The sequence below is a fragment of the Trichoderma aggressivum genome (genome assembly GCF_033847375.1).
Source record: "Trichoderma aggressivum f. europaeum strain CBS 100526 chromosome Unknown scaffold_020, whole genome shotgun sequence".
Lineage (NCBI taxonomy): Eukaryota > Fungi > Ascomycota > Sordariomycetes > Hypocreales > Hypocreaceae > Trichoderma > Trichoderma aggressivum.
The window spans coordinates 56,670-76,907 of record NW_026946386.1 but is presented as its reverse complement, the minus strand read 5'-3'; the positions used below and the strand labels follow the sequence as shown (position 1 = coordinate 76,907).

The window sequence follows — 20,238 nt, the reverse complement described above, 5'->3', positions numbered from 1 at the left end:
TCCTGGATCAGGAAGGAGGATTCCCGATCCCAAGCGAGCTGGAAGTTTTCACGAAGCCTCGAGCGGCACTCACTGGCCCATTTCCCGCAGAAATTACTATTCCAAAATGCGCGCAAGATGGAACAAGCGACTACGAAGCAGAACTCTGCATAGTAATTGGCAAAAGTGGTCGAGATATTCCCGAGGATAGAGCTTTGGAGCATATCCTTGGGTATACTGCATCAAACGATGTTTCGGCGAGAACCCTGCAGCTTGCGGCTAAGCAGTGGTCATTTTCAAAGGGTCTTGACAATAGTTGCCCGATAGGTGTGTTTTGAGCTGAGAATTGCCGTATTGACGCTTACTAACAAGTTTTCAGGGCCGGTGCTTGTTTCTCCCTCGGTCATTGATGATCCACAGTCCCTCAGCGTCAAAGCCATTTATAACGGCCAGACGGTTCAGGACGGTAACACGAAGGACATGATTTTTTCGATCAGGAAGCAAATCTCTTGCCTTTCTCGTGGAACGACGTTGGAGGCAGGATCCATCATACTGACTGGCACGCCAGCTGGTATTGGGTATTTCCGAAAGCCACGTGTGAGCTTGGAGAATGGAAGCAGGATTGATATACATATTGAGAGAATCGGAACGCTGGTAAATAAGGTAAAACATGACATGATATAAGCCCAAGGGGAAGACCCAAGAAAAATATATATTTTGTATCTTATACAATTACTCCCGTTGACCGATCCAATTTAAGTACATGTGTGGTGATTGGATGCTGTCCCATTAAAGCGCTCTATTCAGATGTGCATTAAAGTTAGAGATACTTGTATTGTTACTGAATGGAGAGGGCATTCTTATATGAGTTGGACCGATCTCTAAGTGTATTATTTTATAGCCTTGGAGAGTATATGTGTGATAGCCATCAGATGAAGCCTTGACAATTGCTGGCTAAGACATGGTTTCTTGGTAATCCATCGACGCGGAACAGCGAATCCATCATTAAAGGACTTGATCGCCAACGTATCAGATAATCCGAAAGGACAACACCATAGAAGTACAACTACTCTTGCTTTGTTTCTCCTCTGCAGGTAGGTTTCGTAGTGCGACCGCGATCATTCTACAGAATCGTGGGGCACAGGCTGGGGCCCCGCAACTAAACTTCTACTACCATGTGTTTGGTATCTTCCCCACGATCCCCCACCTCTGGTATGCGGGTTGCAGAGATCTAGGCTGAACATTAAGAGATCATTAAAGTCACTATAATGGTATGAAGACATTCGAAATTCCAGATGAAAAGAAAAGGTCTCAGAGACGATTTTTTCATTAACGAAAATGGAGAGAACTGAACATGTTTCCAACCTCATGCCTGTGGCCTCCCAAATTGAGAGAGAGGCTGAGGCCGACCTTGTGCCAGGTACAGAGGTCATGACTACTATAGTTGGAGCTCGATCCGACAATCAAGGCTCAATCGTCCTTATTCCGAAGCCAACAGATGATTTACACGATCCACTTGTCAGTTTCATCCAGCGTTTGTCTTGTATTTGTCTTCTCTTCTTGTACTCTCTTCTCTTGCAGCCTTCCGGTTGGGTCTCTGATGGAGAAGCTATCCGCACTTTCTAACCATTTCCGCCTTTTTATAAGAGAATTTGTTGCATCTCCTGGGAGCTAACTGAAATCCTAAGAACTGGAGTACCTTGTGGAAAACATTGGTCATTGTCAACCAAGGCATCTTCGTGATCACTAGCGTCATTCCAACACTGTCCATAGCGCCATTGACACCGATCTTCATGCAGCAATGGCAGAAATCATTGACTGATGTCGCTTTGTTGGTAAGTGGTTTTGTCCCTGATTTTCCGGCCTTATTATCTCGTTGAGTTGCCGCCTTGCGATAGGACGGCAAAGCCTCAGCTAATACTGATTGATGGCTTACTTCCTTTGGCACCCAACACTGTGCTGTAATAATGGTGCTAATTCTCTCAAGACTGGAGTGACTGTTATTCTTCTAGGCTACTGCAACTTCATCATCATCCCCAGCTGCGAGATTTTTGGACGACGAGTAACCCTCCTTGTCTGCGCGATACTGAATATTGGTGCTTGTATATGGCAAGCGACGGCAACGTCGTATGGCTCGTTCCTAGGCGCCCGGATTCTCGCGGGGACCGGAGCTTCTGCAAACGAGAGCATCATGAACGTTGTTGTTACTGATATTTATTTCCTCCACGAGCGCGGTAAATATGTTGGGTCCTACTTGTGAGTTTCAACTTCACACAAGTCGCAGTTCCCTACTCACCTATGGTCCAAGCTGGTGCTATTTTATGGGACTCTTCCTCGGTCCCATCATCTCAGGAGCTGTGGCAGAGCACGTTTCCTTCAGAGTCTTCTTCTGGGCATGTACCGGCGCTCAAGGGCTTAACATAATTGGACTGTTGTTCTTCTTTCCAGAGACACGTCGTTCGCGAGAGCAGAGCCCTGTTCCAGGTGTCTCTGTATCTGAGGAAGCCGCCGTTGACAATGCGAAAATAGAAATGGGCTTAGGACATGCCGAATTTGTTGCCTCTCCACAGATTCAGAATCTTCAAACCGAGATTCGGGGGAGTGGAAGGCCTAGCCGTTCCCAGTTTGGCATCTTTCAACGCATCGACCGGACCGCCTGGCGATCGGTGGTCCGGCACTTCTTCACGCCAGCATATATCCTTTTCTTTCCCATCATCTTCTGGGCCTCGATGTCGATGGGATCGGCGGCGAATGCCCTCTTAGCAGTCAACATATTACAGTCCCCAGGCCTCTCTGCGCCACCTTACAATTTCACACCGGCGCAGGTTGGATATGCTAACTTTGCGCTCGTGGTTGGAGGTGTATTCGGACTTGCCGTAGCTGGACCATGGTCTGATTATGTTTCACAGAGGGCAACGATAAAGAATAAGGGTATTCGGGAACCCGAGATGCGACTCGTGGCCTTGAGCCCCTTCATTGTAGCCGTCATTGTTGGACTAACTGTGAGAGGACGCCTGTGTGAAATACGTGGGAAATCGAGCTAATCATATAATCCGCGAAGGTATTCAGCGTTGGTTTGCAAGACAAATGGCCGTGGCCCGCCATCATCATCATCGGCTTTGGCTTTGTAGGTGTCCAGGTCGTCGCGATTCCTACCATCACCATTACATACGCCATTGATTGCTATAGGCCGATATCAGGCGAGATTATGGCTATTGCAACTGTTTGCAAGAACACTTTTGGAGTAAGCGGATTTTCTTTCTATACATTATCTTACAACCTACCTATGGGCATATTGTGCTTACGACACTACTCACAGTTTGGGATGACATATTTTGTGAATGACTGGGCTACCGCAGACGGCTTTGTACCACCAGTCATGCTTCTTATGACGATGACTGCTGGTTTCACAATGGTGGGCATGATCGCATTGATCTTCTGCGGCAAGAGCTGCAGGCGCAGCACGCAGAATTCGAAAGTGCATTCATTTTAGTCTGTCCAGGTATTTGAGTTTGTAGTATTCAAGAGACAACTATGGGCAGTAGTAGGCCATCTCAATTGACTGCCTGTTTATAATTCACACTCCTATTGGCTGGCTCTTTAATAGCCGGGATTTAGACACTTCCTAGAAGGCTATGACTGCGAAGATGGACTACATGTAAACGTAGACTATGTGTCAGTTGGATGCAAACCCAGTAAACAGCCCTTGCTTGCCTGGAGTAGCGCAGCATATAAAAGATGTGTAAATCGATACTATGCTATGAACTCCATTGTATCCATAGAAGGAGGTAGATGGATGAATGCCTACAGATGCCCACACTGCTATGGAAATGTTATGAAAAGGGACGCGCCAATTGGAGCCCTCGCTACAAGTCGAGGGAACATGCACGACTCCGCAGTTCCTTTGGTTCAGGTCTAATCGGACTTTTGGCTAGGGCCTTCGTTAGCGCAAGCCCGAACTTTTGGTTCTGGAATCTACAAATCGCCGTACAATCTCATGGAATGCGGAGATGCATTTCCCACACGCATTCTCCGTCCTAGCCTTCCACACACAGGCGATTCCCCACAACCCCAGACCCCAGATTCTATTCCCACGATGCCGGCAGACAGCGTAGCCGCGGGTGTTGAAGACCAGAATGCAAGTTACCATGAGGCCGAACCCCAACGCAAGCTACGGAATCGGCAATGCAGGGGATGGAAGTGCACGCATTGTGGCCAGGCCTTCAAGAAAAGAGAGCACATGGTCCGGCATATCCGATCTCATACGAAGGAGAGGCCGTTTGCCTGCGACATTTGCTCTAAAAGCTATGGGCGCCGGTAGGCGCTTCGCTCACTGCTGCTTTTCGAATGGCCTCTCACAACTGACATCCATTTGTAGTGACTCCCTGATCCGACACGCGCGAACACATGACCGCGTGGGAAGCAGCACCATTTTGATCACAGGGCCGCTGATGCCATCGCCTACAGGTTTGTCCAAAAGAGACTGGCGCCGCTATTCCTTTCAAGTAGCTGTCTTCTGATAAGAGGCACAGGTGAAGATGCCGTACCTAGCCATTCGTCACTCTTTCGGCGGTCTGATATTCAAGACGACGTGTCGTCTGCGAATAATCCCCCAGATGAATCAGCATGCTTTACCGATTCAATTGGCTTGGCGGCCGAAAATATTCACCCGCCTAATCATTGGGCCGCATCCGGGGCAGATATTGAGCCTACATCTTATCTTTCTTCTCTCCTGAACTCCTCTACACGAGCGGACACCACTTCCCTTGGTGTTGATCAGGCCTCCAATGTTTGGGGAAGTTGGTCAGATATGGAGATGTTCGATTTTGGAGGCAATACTTATGACCCGTCTTGGCTAGTTGGGAGAAGTTTTGACATTAATGCTCTAACTTCCTCCATCTCGGCAACCGGTTCGCCATGGTTATATGGCGATATTTCTACTAGTCTCACTCAAAGCCAGCTAAATGATCGTTTTAATGGAGACAGCCACACGGACGAGTCAATTGCCGACAACAACAACAACATCCGGACCCTAGTCCGAAACCGATGGCATACGAGGCCAGTCATCGAATCGGCGCATCCATATGCGCTCAAGAGACCGGAAGGTCCTGATCGTGTAGATGAAGCATATCGTGCTGGCCTTTCAAGCCGGCTTCGGCCATGTCTTCACGATGATGTTCTGCCTTCTTCCGACTTCCTGGTATGCTTTGGCATGATACGCGTGACATATCTAAACTTTGTCCATAATGAATCGGGCTAACAGTGTTACAGAATATATGTATCAAGCTCTACTTTGCAAAATTTCAGCCCATATTCCCCATCGTTCACGCCACTTCGTTTCGACCTTCTTCAGAGAATGCCCTTCTACTCTTATCCATCTGCTCTATAGGAGCCCTCTTCGTCGGATCAGCTGGCGCTTCTGCTCGTGGTAGGGGAATTTTTATGAAATTGAACAAAGCGATTCTAGCATCGGTGTGTCTCTATGACTTTTCTTCCTCGCTTGTTCTAACTATACCAGTGGGAAGTCTATATCTACCGAGGTGGGCGCGAAGCACTGGCTGTGGCACAAGCTGTTGCTCTGGGTCAAACATTTGGAATGCTCTCTGGTAAACCGAACGATTTACTATTGACTGAAAGCTTCCATGGCACCATCATTGCATGGGCCCGGCAAGCTGGGATGTTCCAAATTAAAGATTCCCTGCAAGAAACCAATCATCTCGATCCTAATGATTTAGAAACGACATGGAGATCATGGTCTCAAACAGAGGAGACTGTTCGTGTGCTAGCGGCGCTACACATTCATGACTCTGAATTCGCGACTATTTTTCACCACGAACCATTGTTACGACATGAGCCAGGAAGGCTACCGCGCTGCTGCACGGATGAGCTATTCACCGCCTCCACAGCTGCTCAGTGGCAAACGATGATCAAGTCGCTACACTCTTCCTCACCTTCAACCGAGTCGCAGCATCATACTTCCTCTGCGGGTATGGCTACGACCCCAAGCCCCTACTCATTCATGAACGCTTATGTGCTACTTTCCGGCCACAACGCCGCAATCCAGGAAGCACGGTGTGCAACTCTAAACGAAGCAATGATCGGAGACTTCCATTGCCGTCTGACAACTTGGTACGAAGCCTACTTTCCAAGTATCCGCTATCCGAGTCGTGACCCCCACTGCCTCATGGTGCTCTGGCATGAGACATTCATGTCGCTATACGTCTGTTTTGATCTACTAGAACGCGTGATAGGGCGCGAGGGGTCGTCGATGAGGGACGGAGATCTCGCACGCATCCGCGATTGGGTGACAAGGGTGGAGGGGCAGCGGTGTGTCATTCACGCCATGCTCATCTACAAGCGTCTGCAGACGCTGCCTATCATTGCGGAGCCGGCTATCCATGTCCCAAAGGCGCTGTTTTATGCAGGACTGGTCGTATACTGCTATGCCAAGTTTCGACCAGATGAAGCTCCCCATGGTGATATAGATATTCCCGAGCTGCGTACAAGCGACCTTGGACGCGTATCGGTGCCAACTTCGGCAGAGCCAACCACAGCTAGCCTTCGCCAATTCGACCCGAGCACATTGTACAACGTTACTGACCTTCTCCGTCGCCAAGGGCACTGGGAACTATCCCGCCGATTTTCTTCGATCTTAGAGGCCCTGATTGACGACCTTGCAGATTCAACAGTCAGGAATCTCTGAGACGAGGCGCCTCAGCCGTGTGGCATCCCAGAGCCTACCTACTGTTTAGCGGCTAGGTCGCCTCTTCAGACATTATGCAGGACAGAGTCCTTCAAAATGAAAATTGGAGGTAGATTTTGGATGGGAATGTATTCTATGAGAGCCATTAATGTAATCGAACCTCGCTCCGAGACAGACATATTGAAACGGCCGAACCAGCATTGCAAATATAATTCTTGTGGCATGCTTGAATGGTGGCCTTTGAGCGTTCTGAACGCGGTTGGGAGCCCAGTATTCTTCCATAGATACAAAGGCCCAGGCTGGCAGAATACTTCCACAGTTCACACATCACAGTGGACCTAGCAAGATAGACTTGAGCCCACTGGATTCTCGTCTATGAAGCCTCCAGGAAGGGGTTTTCAATCTCCAGGTAGTGATTATGCTGTTGTCAGTGCATGCTAGTTTGCATGCCTCTGCGATTGAGTAGGAAGCTATATAGGTATTGCTCAACTGGCTCTGCTTACAAACAGCAGCTGATTTAGTGAAATAGGGGGGGGGGAATATGATATCGACATAGCTGTTTTATCAGCAACAAGTCATTTGAGCAACTCCAGTATGTACCAGAGATAAAGGTTATCTAGTGAGTTAGCTCAGGGTATATGTCACTTATTAGCTATGATAATATACGTTTTTTTCTGTTTGGATTGTCCAAGTTAATACATGAGTTAGATACTATTGGACTGATCAGACCATAGTCAATCTGGTGTACCCTACCCCATAGGATTATTATAGCAACTATAACAGTCCAGTGACTCCAGTCATGATATCTAGATATCTATTACCCATTTACGCCAGCTTAAAGGCAAGATGCTATTTGCCCTCAAATTCCAGTTAAACTTCTGGCGAAATTGGTCCCATAGGATCGTATCGTCTCCGATATCTTCATGTCTCCAGAGGCAGCGATGGAAAGAGGAGGAATATAGATGAAAATTTCGTTCCGACCCATATTACCAAGGACATTATTCATTTCCACGGTATGCATAGCCAACGGCGAGTAAGGGGAACTGAATGTTAACAAGTAGCCATATCCTTTCTCGCGCACCACTAACACATGCCCATTAGGTGATTCCCAAGTTTGCTGCCGGATAACCAGATCGCCAGCAAGAGAGTTCGCAGAGTCATCGGCTTGGACATAGGGTGATCCAGTATGTAGTCGTAGTGCCTCATTTCTTCTGTTCCCCAAAAACGTTCCTGCAGACGACATGTAGTCTTTAGATGCCTGGCAAGGCGGGGAATGTGAAGGGACAGAGTCCTCTTCCCGGGTATTGAAGCCAGCCAGGATAGGCACTCGGTGTTCATCTCCATGGCCAAGCACGACACTTGGTGCTGTAGGAACAACGTAATGATTGATGCTAGGCGCAAGGACGGTGGCCCCGGGGTCAGTCCTCATGTCCCATAACGCCGGATTGTTCACTTTTTCTGCAGGGAGAGGTCGCAACTCTACGATGGATGATTCATTAAGTCTCCGCCCCAGGGCCAAGCCTCACTGGCGAGCTTCAGAGAACGTTTCATGGGATCCGTGATCGCTTTCCCAATACGCACCACTTTCAAGAACACCCTTTTGAAATAGCCCAGTTGACAGAGGCGATGCCAACAGCAAATCGACCGAATGTGCGCCCGCAGATTCTCGAAATATTGTCACCTTCCCAGGGTCTCCTCCAAAGTGAGAAATATTATCTCGGATGCAACGAAGGGTGGCTAGTTGGTCCTGAGGGCCAAAGTTGATAGAGCCACTACCTTCACCATGAAGTTCTGATAGTCCCAGAAACCCGAGAACGCCCAGGCAATATTTAAAGCTAATCAGAACTACACCATTCAGGGCGAGCTTAGTTCCATTATATAATAGCCTGCTAGAGGCTCCAGATTCGAAGCCTCCCCCGTATATCCACATCATCACTGCCCTTTTTTCTGTTGGGTCTTTGGCCGTTGTCCATACATTCACTGAGAGCCAATATTCACCCTCGTCCGCAAATCACAGCGCTGTAACGATTTAGTCCGAAGGCTGTAGCCTTTTAAAAAGCTCGATTCAACGTGAGGGGGGGGTTCCAGCGCAGGCTCCCGATGTGTGGTCCCACAAAGAGAATTCCGAGGATCTCCAAGGCTCCAGCTGTGGTTGTAGGAATCTTGAAATAATCCCCCATTCACACTGACTCTTGTTTAAATACGGCCACTTCGAGCATGTTGCACCAGGCCTCCCGGGACGGCCACAGCACGAAGTCTGACCATTCTCATATGAACATGTACAACTTGTACCGCAAGAACCAACTCGACCCTTTTTGTTTAAATCCACACCATACACATTATACACTCTTCTACCATATCTAAGATGATCCAACTACTCAACTTACCCGTTGGTTCCATCCTTCGTGACAAACTTTTAGAAGCTTCGGTTATCACGAAGGGTGGGACCAACGGGTCAGAACAACAATCCCCGCCTCTCACAGCGGATTCCACGTAATGTGCTGTTTGTGGGGTTCGTGGGGAAGCGGACATCATGGACGAGCGGCCCCTCAGACACAGCAACAAGCCGATACACAACAGCAAGCCGATGCACAGCAGCAAGTTGATGCACAGCAGCAAGTTGATGCCAAACGGCAAACGGCCCCTTCGTACTCTTCATTCTTCTTTAGCAATCCAATTACATACAAGTTTCTTCGTCGCTCAAGTGCCTCTACTGCAGAGTCCCCACCACCCTTCCGCTCAGTTCCCACGACATCTCTACCAAAAACAAGAAGGATAGCAGCTCCCCGCAACCAACCCTCAGCTTCGGGTTGGTTAAAATCAGCATCATGCTACCAGCGAAGCCAAGTAAAGCTGTCTTTAAAAAAAAAAAAAAATGCACCGCCGAGCAAATTAGTTACAATCCGCAGCAGCAGTCTTCGTTATGATCTTATCAGTCGCCATCAGCGTCTTTTCGTGGCAACTCACTACAGTCTGGGCAGTGGTTGCCTCACATGTGGACAAGAACCCCTTTGAACGCATCGACACACACTCTCACTTCGTGCCTCCATTTTGGAGGGACGCATCTGTAAAATATGGATACAGTAAGCCTGATGGTATGCCTGGGATTCCGGTGAGCACAACAGATTCTGCTCAGCATCGTATCAGCTACTGACAGATGGAAAAGAGTTGGAGTGAGGAGGCACATTTGGAGATGATGCGCAAGGCAAACATTACAAAGTCCATCCTTAGCATTACTTCTCCAGGTACGCACCTTGTTCCTGGAGATGACGCTCTAGCACGCAATATCGCAAGGCAGTGCAACGAATTCGCAGCCGATCTCAAACGTCGGCATCCGGACAAGTTTGGCTTTTGGGCATCGCTACCTCTTCCCGACGTCGACGGTAGCCTTGTTGAAATAGACTACGCACTCAACGTGCTGAACGCAGACGGCGTGACCATTTTAACCAATGCCCACGGAGTGTACCTTGGCAACACTGTCCTCAAACCGATCTTTGAAGCTTTGAATAAGAGGAACGCCACCATCTTCATTCACCCAACCAGCCCCTGCATCCAGCACGGCGGCGTGAGCCAGCCAGTCGCTCCCTTGACTCGGTACCCAAACCCAATATTCGAGTTCTTCTTTGATACCGCACGGACCGTCGTAGATATGTTTGTCTCAGGAACCATTGACAGGTCGCCCAATGTCACAATCATTCTATCCCATGCCGGCGGTGCTATCACGCCGCTCGTGGCTCGCTTCACTCAATTTGCCACATCGATATTGGGACTTCCCATCCAGATAAGCACCGAGTCTGTCAGAAAAGCGTTCCAGACGCAATTTTTCTTCGACCTCGCGGGCTTCGTATTTCCGGACCAAATTCACGGTCTGCTGCCATATGTTAACGCAAGTCGTATCCTTTACGGCAGCGATTACCCCTACACTCCTGAATCTGGGGTTTTGGGTGTAGCCGAGAATATGAACCAAGAGTTGCCTCAAGTGTTCAAGGACCTTTGTTCCCAAAAGGCGATATACAGAGACAATGCAATGAATCTTTTGAGAGCTTAATTTAGGATTTTAGAAATAAAGGCCGATTCTCGATTTCACGTTGTAGCAATCCGTATTACAGCTGAGCCAACAGAGCAACGGGTGATAAATTTTAGTCTCAACAGCTCACTCTCTTGATGCGACACCACAAAGGGCCTTCCTTCTCTCCCAGTCCAACTGTTACAATTTTCAGGGGTTCATCTTTATCCACCGCCTCCAACTCATAGTTCCTTAATACAATACTAACCACTTTCAACATATTCGTCATTGCAATATTTCGACCTATACACATCCGATGGCCGGCGCCGAAAGGCATTAGGTACTTGAGGTTTTCTTTTGCGTATCCCTCCCTAAGCCATCGGGATGGTTTGTATTCATAGCAATCTGGTCCCCAAATGTTGGGATTATGATGCAGAGCGTGGTTGGTGATTGATACATTTGTCTAATTCCCTTTGTGTCAGTTCAAATTTGGATGATGATGGAATCTTGATACTTACACCTACTGGGACTTTTATGCCTGCGATTACTGCCCCGCCCTGAGACATTACCTGTCGCGTAAGCGGCATAGTAAATACAGGCGTGTGCCGAAAATTCTCTCGCATACAGGCTGTCGTATAGGGTAGTTTGGCTTCCAATCCTGTGTAAGGATATGAACCTTGCTCAAGAAGGGGGAGTTCTCGTCTCATCTCCTCTACAACTTGAGAGTATATCTCTGAATCGTGAAGCAGATGATAAAACAAGAGTGTCAAGGTACCTGAAGTGGTGTGGGAACCTGCAACGAGAAAGCCGAATGCTTCAGAAGAGATCTCAGTTATTGTAAGCTTCTTTCCTGTCTCAGGATCTTTGGCTTTCATGAGCTGGGACAAGAGAGTGTTCGAATTTTTCTCATCATTTTCTAATGTTCCCCCAAACATAGTCGACACGCAGCTCGCCACCGTGTCGCGAATGCTTTGTCGGCTCCGATTAAGGCTCTGCAACCAGGGGATCGGAAGAAAGCTGGAGAATTTCATAGAGTAAGGAAGCAAGGAGGGTAGCGAGCCGTACAGGCAGCCAAGAAAAATATGGTCGTTTATTGGGGGGAGATTTGCCTCGTCGTCCTTAGCCTGTGATTCGAATTGAGTATCAAAAGCAAGCTCGCCTAGTACATCGTAGGCGTAGAAGGCTATGATCTTTTTGAGATCAAGCTTTTCTCCCGACTTGGCGTAGCGGTCTAGTTTATGCCTCATTTGTATAACATGTCGGTCAAAAATCTCTTCCATACTTATAAGGGAAGCCGTTGAGAAACTATGTGCCATCTGTCGCCGGCGCAGCGAGTGAATCTAGTTGCAAATGTTAGAACTTCGGCTAGATAAAGAAGCACACGCGGCTTGGACATACGTCTTCATTACGGTTACCGAATAAATTGGGGTCGAAAGTTGTAAAACCATCGAAAAATGAACTTTTCGTCATAGCTCGTCCGCCAGACTTAAAAATGGCCGATAGAGCTTCTGGATCCCAAAAGCTGAGCTCATTGGGCGCAATGCGCACCACGGGGCCGTATTTCTCATGCAAGGTGAGGATCTTTTTGTCTATGCTCAACGACCAAAAATAAGAAGCTTTGGTAAAGTCTGTAATGCTGGCGGCAAATTCCCCGGGGAACCTTGCCAATGGGTGAAAGTATCTTTGATATATGATGTAGGTTGGAATAAGCCAAAGTAGACACAATACCACCGCACACCACCCAAATATACCATCAGCCAACCATAGAGACATCGTAATGGAAGATAATGGAAATAGAATGACCTCTGACTAGGTATCGCACTGAGAATGACTGATATAAGTATGAAGACTCGTTCTAGGCAGAGACAAATGTAAATATATATGTGTGTGTTAGAGATGAATGCACCGCAAAGTCGACATTGTTAATCCCACGATGGCAGCAAAGCAGCCAAAGGGAAAAGTGGTCCAAAGTCTCTCGATATTCATGTTAATTCCGGCATTATGTATTCCGGGACCCGAATTCTGGAAATTTGAAGTGTTGAAGTGAATTAGTGAATTCCGAGCATTCTGCTAGGGAAAGAATTGTGCAACTAGAGCTTGTGTAGATATTCTCAGTTTCCAAAAGCAAAAGGATTCTTGCGCCTCACTTATCTTCTATTATTCCCACAAGATATCGCTCTACGTATACTTACCTACATGGTTCTACAGTCCGTCCATAAATTCAAACGTCACTCTTTAGTCACAATTTCTTTTTGCAGTTGTCGATTCTTCATTCACAATCTTTGCACAAAGTGTCACCAATTTACGTTATAGAGTATATTTAGGTTTACGGGACGTTTAACCCTACTTTCCTCACCTATAATGTCAACCAAATCCGTGCAAACATTTGTGCTGTTCGGCAAATGGGCGGTTTTTAATCGGCACTTGGCTTCCCTGTCAAGAGCATGGCTTTGGATATGCTGATCATTTGATGATTGGACTAGTACTTGAGGGGAAATTTTGATTCCACAGCACAAGGATCTTCATTTCGGGCCGTGAAAAGCACCTTCGAGCTGCTGCGTCTTACTGCATAGACTCCACTCACGGAATTCAGCTCTCGGAATTTACTCATACTCACGGAATGTATTCACGGAATTTGTCACCACGCGCCCCACTTACTTACGCGGAATGTCTAAATGCATACCACTATACTGATATCAATGCAGCTGCCGAGGTACTGATGCAAAGGCGCTCCTTACTGGGTATGTATACGCCGGATTTATTGATAAATAATTTGAGGGCGTCGGAACTCAGTGGGTAATATTTGGTGAGTAGAAAAAACTTTTAAAAGAATTGGAAGGGTGCTGGTTGAGGTCCCAAACTGTTTGCTCAATAAGACATCCATTGTTCAGCAATTTCCTACATCGAAGTAAAGGTGTGTATAACATTCCTTCGTCTCGATGGAGAGTACCACCACAGCTCCAGTATGTTTATTGAGACTTAGAGACCCTTCACTGCTAATTCTTGCAGCTCCCGCAACGAGTTATGCACATTATTATTGCGGGTGCCGGCCTCGGCGGACTATCATGTGCTATCGCATGCCGAAAATGTGATCCACCACTCAAAGTCACTATCTTGGAACGTTCTTCGGAGTTTCAGCCAATTGGGGCTGGGATTCAGCTGCCTCCAAATGCAACCAGAATCATGGAACAGTATGGTCTGCTTGAAAAGTTGAAAGAAGCAGGGGCAGTTGTCATGCAAAACCACACTTTGAGGCGATACTCGACCGGTGAGGTGATTGTCAATAAGCCACTGGGGGCACGAGCGAAGCAAATTTACGGAGCAGAATGGATGTGAGTAATGCCGTATCCGATTATTTCGATTACACGTTTCCTATGCTGGCCGGAGTTTGCATATTGATCATACACTTTGAGCGCGAACAGGGTGATACATAGGGCCGACTACCAGAAAATGCTCCTCGAACAAGCTAAAAACCTAGGTGCAGACATACAGACCGGCGCTGAAGTTGTTGGTATGAACTCGGGGTACGAGGTAGAAGAAGAAAAGAGAAACCAGGAAAAATTCTGCCTGGTCTTGAAAGATGGACAACGAGTATACGGTGACGCAGTCATTGGAGCAGATGGTATGAGTGTCCAAATCGGATTTTAATTCCAGAACTAAGTATATCACAGGGCTTTGGTCTGTTATGCGAGAACACGTCCTCGGCCGTCCCTCACCACCTATAGAAACGGGAGATCTAGCATATCGGGGCACATTTACCCGCAATCAGCTGAGGCAATTGAACGACGAAAAAGTAAATAAACTACTTGATGATTCTAATATTCAAGTTTGGCTTGGGCCAGAAAAACATGTTGTTTTTTACCCGGTTCGGGATGGAACCGAGTTTAATCTCGTCTTGATGTAAGCAAAGGCGGTATACTTGCAGTCTCCTTTAATAACTGACGATTCCAAGCCGGCCGGATAATCTACCCCGCAATGTTCGCACCTTTCATGGAAATTTAGATGAAATGAAAGACGATTTTGAAGGATGGGATCCAACGTAATTGTTTATCCGAGAGAAATCATATTAAAATGTTCAAGCTAACAGCCATATCGCAGCTTGCGAACCCTGATTTCGTGCTTAAGCACCGCTTTAAAGTGGAAGCTATGCCATCATAGCGAACTCGAAACCTGGGTCAAGGTTAACATAAGCCCTTCTTTGTTGCAAATCCAGATAACACTGACACACATATATAGGATTCCGTTGCTCTGTTGGGAGATGCATCACATCCTACCCTACCGTACCAAGCACAGGGAGCGGCAATGGCCGTTGAAGATGGTGCAGTGATTGGTTTTCTTCTTGGCCGTCTCCAAAGCAACCCTGCGTTTTTTTCTGAGGAAAGCCGCAAGGATGCTATCACCGCAACTCTGAAGCTGTATGAGAGATTAAGGAAGCAGAGGACTACGGTGAACGTCCTAGGCGCAGTTCAGGCGCGGGTATTCTATCACCTCCCTGATGGCTCTGAGCAGCTGGAGAGAGACAAACTGCTTTCAGAATTGCCTGATTTGCGTTGGGAATCCCAATGTAAATGGAATTGGGGAGATGCGGAATATCAGCAAGCATTACTGGGGTTTGATCCTCTTGCTGATGCTGCAGAACATAGCCACAAACTCTTTGAAGGATGAGTTGTGTATAGGCAATCCTCTTGATCGCTCACCAACATAGAGTCAGCTATCGAATCGCCGGGAACAATTGATGATCTCAAGGGGGATCCCTGAACACGCTTGTCGGATGTTCACCATAACCTTAGGTATTTATCGGAGTTGCAGTGTAGAATATTATTTGAAGAATGTTATGGTTTTGCTTATTATTGTGACTACTAAAACATATTATTCAAGAGATCCTCTGTATTGTCCTCTGCGTAAAACAACCCTCCGTCAATATTTAGTGAGGCTTCGTATCTTGAGTCTATTAGAAAGTCAGAAACGCAAAATTCCTCCTGCGGTGCATTGATGAGGTGGTCTATAGTAGAGTTTGCTGCAGGGGGTTCCGGTTGCAAGACACTTTCTTGATCTGCAACGCAAGCTTCTCCAGCAAGTTCTGGATCCACCGAGATATGCGAGAGACTTGAAGAATGTATGTCGTCAAGTACGTTGTTCTCGCCATCATGGCTGCCGGGCCGTTTCAGTAATCCGTACGTAATCAAGAGGCTTCTGGGAACTGAGAAGCTGTTCCAAAGGCGCTGTGATGCGGGAGACATGGAGCTGTATGACCGAATAAGATCAAAAGCTCTGAATAAGGTTTCTCTCAGTGAGCTTTGCGAGAGCGACGTCGACAGGGTGCTGTCTAATCCCTGCTTTTCTAGCCTACCACGCTGTGCCAAGGCAAGAAAGAAGACTGATGTCGCCGAGGAAAGAAAGTGATTCAATATCACTTGGTGCTTTCTGTATAAGTCACTGCACCGATCGAGCTGGACCAGTTTGTGAATAGTATCTTGCGCGATCTCTATCAAGCTAGCCACACGATGGCTATGATTGAGAATACTACGCAGCGAGAAGAGAATGGGTCGCATGACGAGAATGCGGATCTGGTTGGCTCGAAGATAGAGTATGGTGCTTGCAACCAATGGAGCGCGAGCTTTGTCCGGAACTTCACCAGAGACAAATTGGAGCAATCGGGCTTCAAGATTTTCAGGCTCCAAATCGAAACAAAACGTCTTTGGCCATCGATTGACTTCGTCATCTAACCGATCAAATGCTTCATCATCAAAAGTGGCCTTGATCTCTCCGAGGCTGTCAACCACCGAGTTCCAGTGACGTGATCCAAAGGCAACATACGATGTCATTGCCCTGAGATATGGACTACCAGACTATTTTCCCAGATGTTAGCAAAGTCTCGTCGAAAGCGCTCATAGTACGAAAAGTTATCTGGTACGCACGACATCAGGTATTTCGATATTCGCGTCTCTGAAAGTGGTGGGTAGGCCCGCAGCAAAGCTCATCTGGTGATCTAATACAATAGATGTATAAACCAGTAAAGTGGCCATTTCTCTTTCGGATTTCAGAGGAAAGTGTCGCAGCAATATTTGTTTTTTCTGCATCCCAGTTTCGAGTATTAGTCGAACTGCGACGGCTAAAAATCTGGAGCTTAGTCGGTAATCTCCCTGGTACCAGTGATAAACCCCCTGTGACGTTTAGCAGTGCCCTTTAAGACATGATGGAATATTTAGTCCATACAATGAGAACCAACAACACCAGCCGTCCCAGTTCGAACGACAGCCCTAAAACACTCTGGACGACTATGGCTTGCATGCTTTGATATATCGCAGTGGCGGTGGGGTGATAACCTCCGCTCTCGCAAAGTAACGCGATTGCAATAGCCAGTTTTACTACGTGATTATCCTGACTTGGTGGACACCGGGTTGGCTGACCAGATGGAATGGGCGGAAGTGCTCCCCACAATATGTTGGCTTGCCGGCGCAGCGTTGCCATGTCTAAAAACGGATGCAAGACGCCAAAAACTTCATGATACACGCCAAGAAGACGAATGGCTTCCTCGAGCTCCATGGTTTGGCATAAATCGAAGTTCGTTGGAAAGCGGGCTGCCTGCTCAGAGTTGAGACAAGACGTCTCATCACTAGAGACTTGGATATTGGCCAATGCAGATCTGCCATCGTTGTCGGTGTAGACTGTATCTTCCATTAGATGTTGCAGAATAAACTCTGCCATGCTGAAGCCAAAGCTAGAGCTGCTTGGTCCGCAAAAGCTTGGCAAGGGTAACGATAAAAATGCGGATCCAAGTCTGCCTCCATCAGAAATTCTTTCAGCTTCCACAGAGAGGCCTCGAAGACGCGGAAAGTAGTCTCCACGAGAGTGCCGGTCCGTCCGAGTCGTTATTTGTGAATTAATCAGACCCGATTGTTCTTCCAGCGGTGCGGTTGCCTCCTGTCGCTGCAAAGACAATGCAAGGCCATTTCTATATGGTCTATCATGTATTAGCTGGTCTTCAGTGTCCTTTTAAGCTTGTCGGCCGCCATACGATATATTGCGGCCATAATGACTCTTTCCTCCTCTCCTGCCCGCATTACATATTCGGGACCTGGTAGGAGGATAATGGCATTGAGTGGAACGTTTCTCGCAGTTGCAACAGGGAGTTCTTCCGTCACAACGAACTTTGGCTTTGCGGCACGCTGCACACGCCGTTGAGATATATTGGCCTCGCTTACGGTCTTCTGGGACTCTTGTATGGGGACGTGGCTTCGAAGGAGGTTGCATATTGCTAGAACACGGTGGATTTCTGAATAAGACACGTCGTATCGTACTTGGGCTCTGAAATGTTAGAAACCTGGTGGGACCAATCAATTGAGGGTGTGCAAGACGGCTGTGTATCCGCGAGATCCTAAAGTGTAACAATCGTAATAAGAGAGCCAAGGAAAAAGAATGTTAAGGTAAGATATGTTGGAACATTCACATTTGTGTCGTAATTATGGTTTATTACGTAGCGATGAGTGTACTATATGCAAATAACCATATAAAGACTCTTAGGGAGTTGTTTGTAATACAATTCGTAATAATTTACTTATCGAAGGTGTAATAATAAGTGCGGGGAAGGTCGTGATCCCCGGAGTCATAATTATTAGTTGCGGGGAAAAGTATTAATTACCGAGTGCGAATAATGTAGAAAGACCCACAGTGCAGCATTGAGTACTGACGTGAAATCGGATGGGAGTGTGCGACGCCCTGTTCCCGATGCCCCATGGGGTAGTTAGTCCCCCGAAGTAATATGCCCCAATGAAACCGGTCTATGTTTGCAAAGGGGCCTGGACATAGCTTTAAGTCGCGATAATCATAACACAAGTAAGGTGTAAACCTCTATGTCAAGCTTTACGTTTTATTACCAGCAAGGGATCTAAAACTATCCAAAGACGGTAGAGAAGTAGGCATATATATTTGCTCTGTTTTCTGGAAATGGATATTATCATTGTTTTGGATAGAATTATAACAACTGTAAGCGTCATTCTCGTAGGGAAACGGCGTGCGATGCAATACGTCAACCAGTCAAGTCATAAACACAAGTCATGCTATTATTGGTTAAGACGGTGTACTCATATTTACTCTATCTTAGCATTTACGTGCACATGTAAGCTCCTTGGTTCTTATTTGTAACAAAGCTAAGCAATGCCACGGTCTTCATCAAACTATGACATGGACTGGGGCTAAATAGACTTCCAATTCCGTATACTGCTCTTTTCACGACGCTGGTTCATTACTATAAAATGGCAATATGAACTTTATGAATATACTTACTTCCGTAAACGCTGGGTACATCAAGTTCAAGCTGTGGAGTGGTGACTTATAAAAGCAAACAAACGAATGACTAATTCCGGTGGGCATCACTGCATGTAGATTCTACTTCATTGGGAGGTCTTAGATACTTCCTATTGTGGTACTGCCGCGGTTAGTGACCCCCCTTTATACCATTCGAATCATTGACATGGACGTAAAATCCTTGAATCCCCGTCTCCAAGGTGGGAGAACTTATGTATATATAATTTGATCGGTTCGAATTGAATCGGGTTTCATGCTACATATCATAAGGGGCTCAATTATCCTGTTACAACAGAAGCCACCGCTAGACGTCCGTAATAAATACTAAAAGATCAACATGTCAGTTAACGCTACTTCCAAATTCGAGGCTCTGAGGCAGAAATATGACTTTCTGTTCGTAATCTGTAGGTACCCAGTACTCTATGCGGTTGAATATTTGTGTGTACCCAGACTGAAACTATCAACCATGTTGGAAGATTATCGCGGCCACTGGTGCCCGTTCTGCATGGCATACCTGCGCGTTCTCCAACACCTCAGCCCGACTATCAACGCGGCTGGGGGCTGCCCCGTGATTGTGTCTGCACAGGATGGGGAGCACCTTGCTGAAGTCCGATCTTCTAGTGCGTATACCGGAGAGGCAATCAACGGTCCGAATAACACCCTAGCTAAGCACTTGGCAACCAATGGTATGATTACTGTAGCAATCACTGAGTGGGAAGGATATCCACATGGTCTGGCCCAGCCTGCAATTTTGGTAATAATGAAAGATGGAAATATCTTGGAAAACTGGGCCATCGTCCCTTCTGAGGTATGATTGCTTGTGACGTGTTGCATATTATTTGCTGGTTACTGATGAGAACTATTATTGATGAATTTAGGAGGGGCAAAGGACCGCCCTGATCTTCATCAGGTATGGGAAAACATCAATGCCAAGCTCAGCGATAGACAACCATTGCATGCGCCTTTTAACAATCAGAAAGAATTGGATGATCTCGCCAAAAAAAACTCGGTTTCGAAACACAAGAATAAACTTGAGCAATCGATTGCACACCGTTAGTAGAAGCCTTTTAGCTGCTTATCGACATTACCAAGCAAGATTTTGTCACGATATTCGTATGATTTGTTCTCCGTGCCTTACAACGCATTTGGAGGAAAATAGATAGATAGACTTAAACCGCGATATGGTCCTAATGCCTCCTCATACATTGCTACGAAGCTACACTGTTCTGTTCCTTTCTGATAT

General features: G+C 46.9%; 5 protein-coding genes across 5 annotated transcripts; 4 read left to right on the top strand and 1 right to left on the bottom strand.

The window, feature by feature from the left end:
* Positions 1-1,317: 1,317 nt before the first annotated feature.
* Triagg1_5561 (uncharacterized protein) lies at positions 1,318-3,472 on the top strand (the record flags this gene model as incomplete). The annotated part of the gene is made up of 6 exons (XM_062900089.1): positions 1,318-1,497; positions 1,668-1,814; positions 1,967-2,235; positions 2,288-2,981; positions 3,041-3,223; positions 3,299-3,472. The coding sequence occupies 6 exons, from the start codon at positions 1,318-1,320 to the stop codon at positions 3,470-3,472; spliced, it is 1,647 nt and encodes a 548-aa protein (XP_062755361.1).
* A 603-nt stretch (positions 3,473-4,075) lies between these two features.
* On the top strand, positions 4,076-6,682 carry Triagg1_5560 (transcriptional regulator family: C2H2 zinc finger and Fungal Specific TF; the record flags this gene model as incomplete). The annotated part of the gene is made up of 5 exons (XM_062900088.1): positions 4,076-4,296; positions 4,358-4,446; positions 4,512-5,179; positions 5,251-5,451; positions 5,498-6,682. 5 exons carry the CDS (start codon positions 4,076-4,078, stop codon positions 6,680-6,682), a joined length of 2,364 nt encoding a protein of 787 aa, XP_062755360.1.
* A 3,157-nt stretch (positions 6,683-9,839) lies between these two features.
* Positions 9,840-10,730, top strand: Triagg1_5559 (uncharacterized protein; the record flags this gene model as incomplete). Its single annotated transcript, XM_062900087.1, has 1 exon — positions 9,840-10,730. One exon carries the CDS (start codon positions 9,840-9,842, stop codon positions 10,728-10,730), a length of 891 nt encoding a protein of 296 aa, XP_062755359.1.
* Positions 10,731-13,627: 2,897 nt separating this feature from the next.
* Positions 13,628-15,353, top strand: Triagg1_5558 (uncharacterized protein; the record flags this gene model as incomplete). The annotated part of the gene is made up of 7 exons (XM_062900086.1): positions 13,628-13,651; positions 13,698-14,020; positions 14,111-14,310; positions 14,360-14,588; positions 14,641-14,727; positions 14,787-14,868; positions 14,925-15,353. 7 exons carry the CDS (start codon positions 13,628-13,630, stop codon positions 15,351-15,353), a joined length of 1,374 nt encoding a protein of 457 aa, XP_062755358.1.
* A 194-nt stretch (positions 15,354-15,547) lies between these two features.
* On the bottom strand, positions 15,548-16,513 carry Triagg1_5557 (uncharacterized protein; the record flags this gene model as incomplete). The annotated part of the gene is made up of 1 exon (XM_062900084.1): positions 15,548-16,513. The coding sequence occupies one exon, from the start codon at positions 16,511-16,513 to the stop codon at positions 15,548-15,550; it is 966 nt and encodes a 321-aa protein (XP_062755357.1).
* Between the last annotated feature and the right edge of the window lie 3,725 nt (positions 16,514-20,238).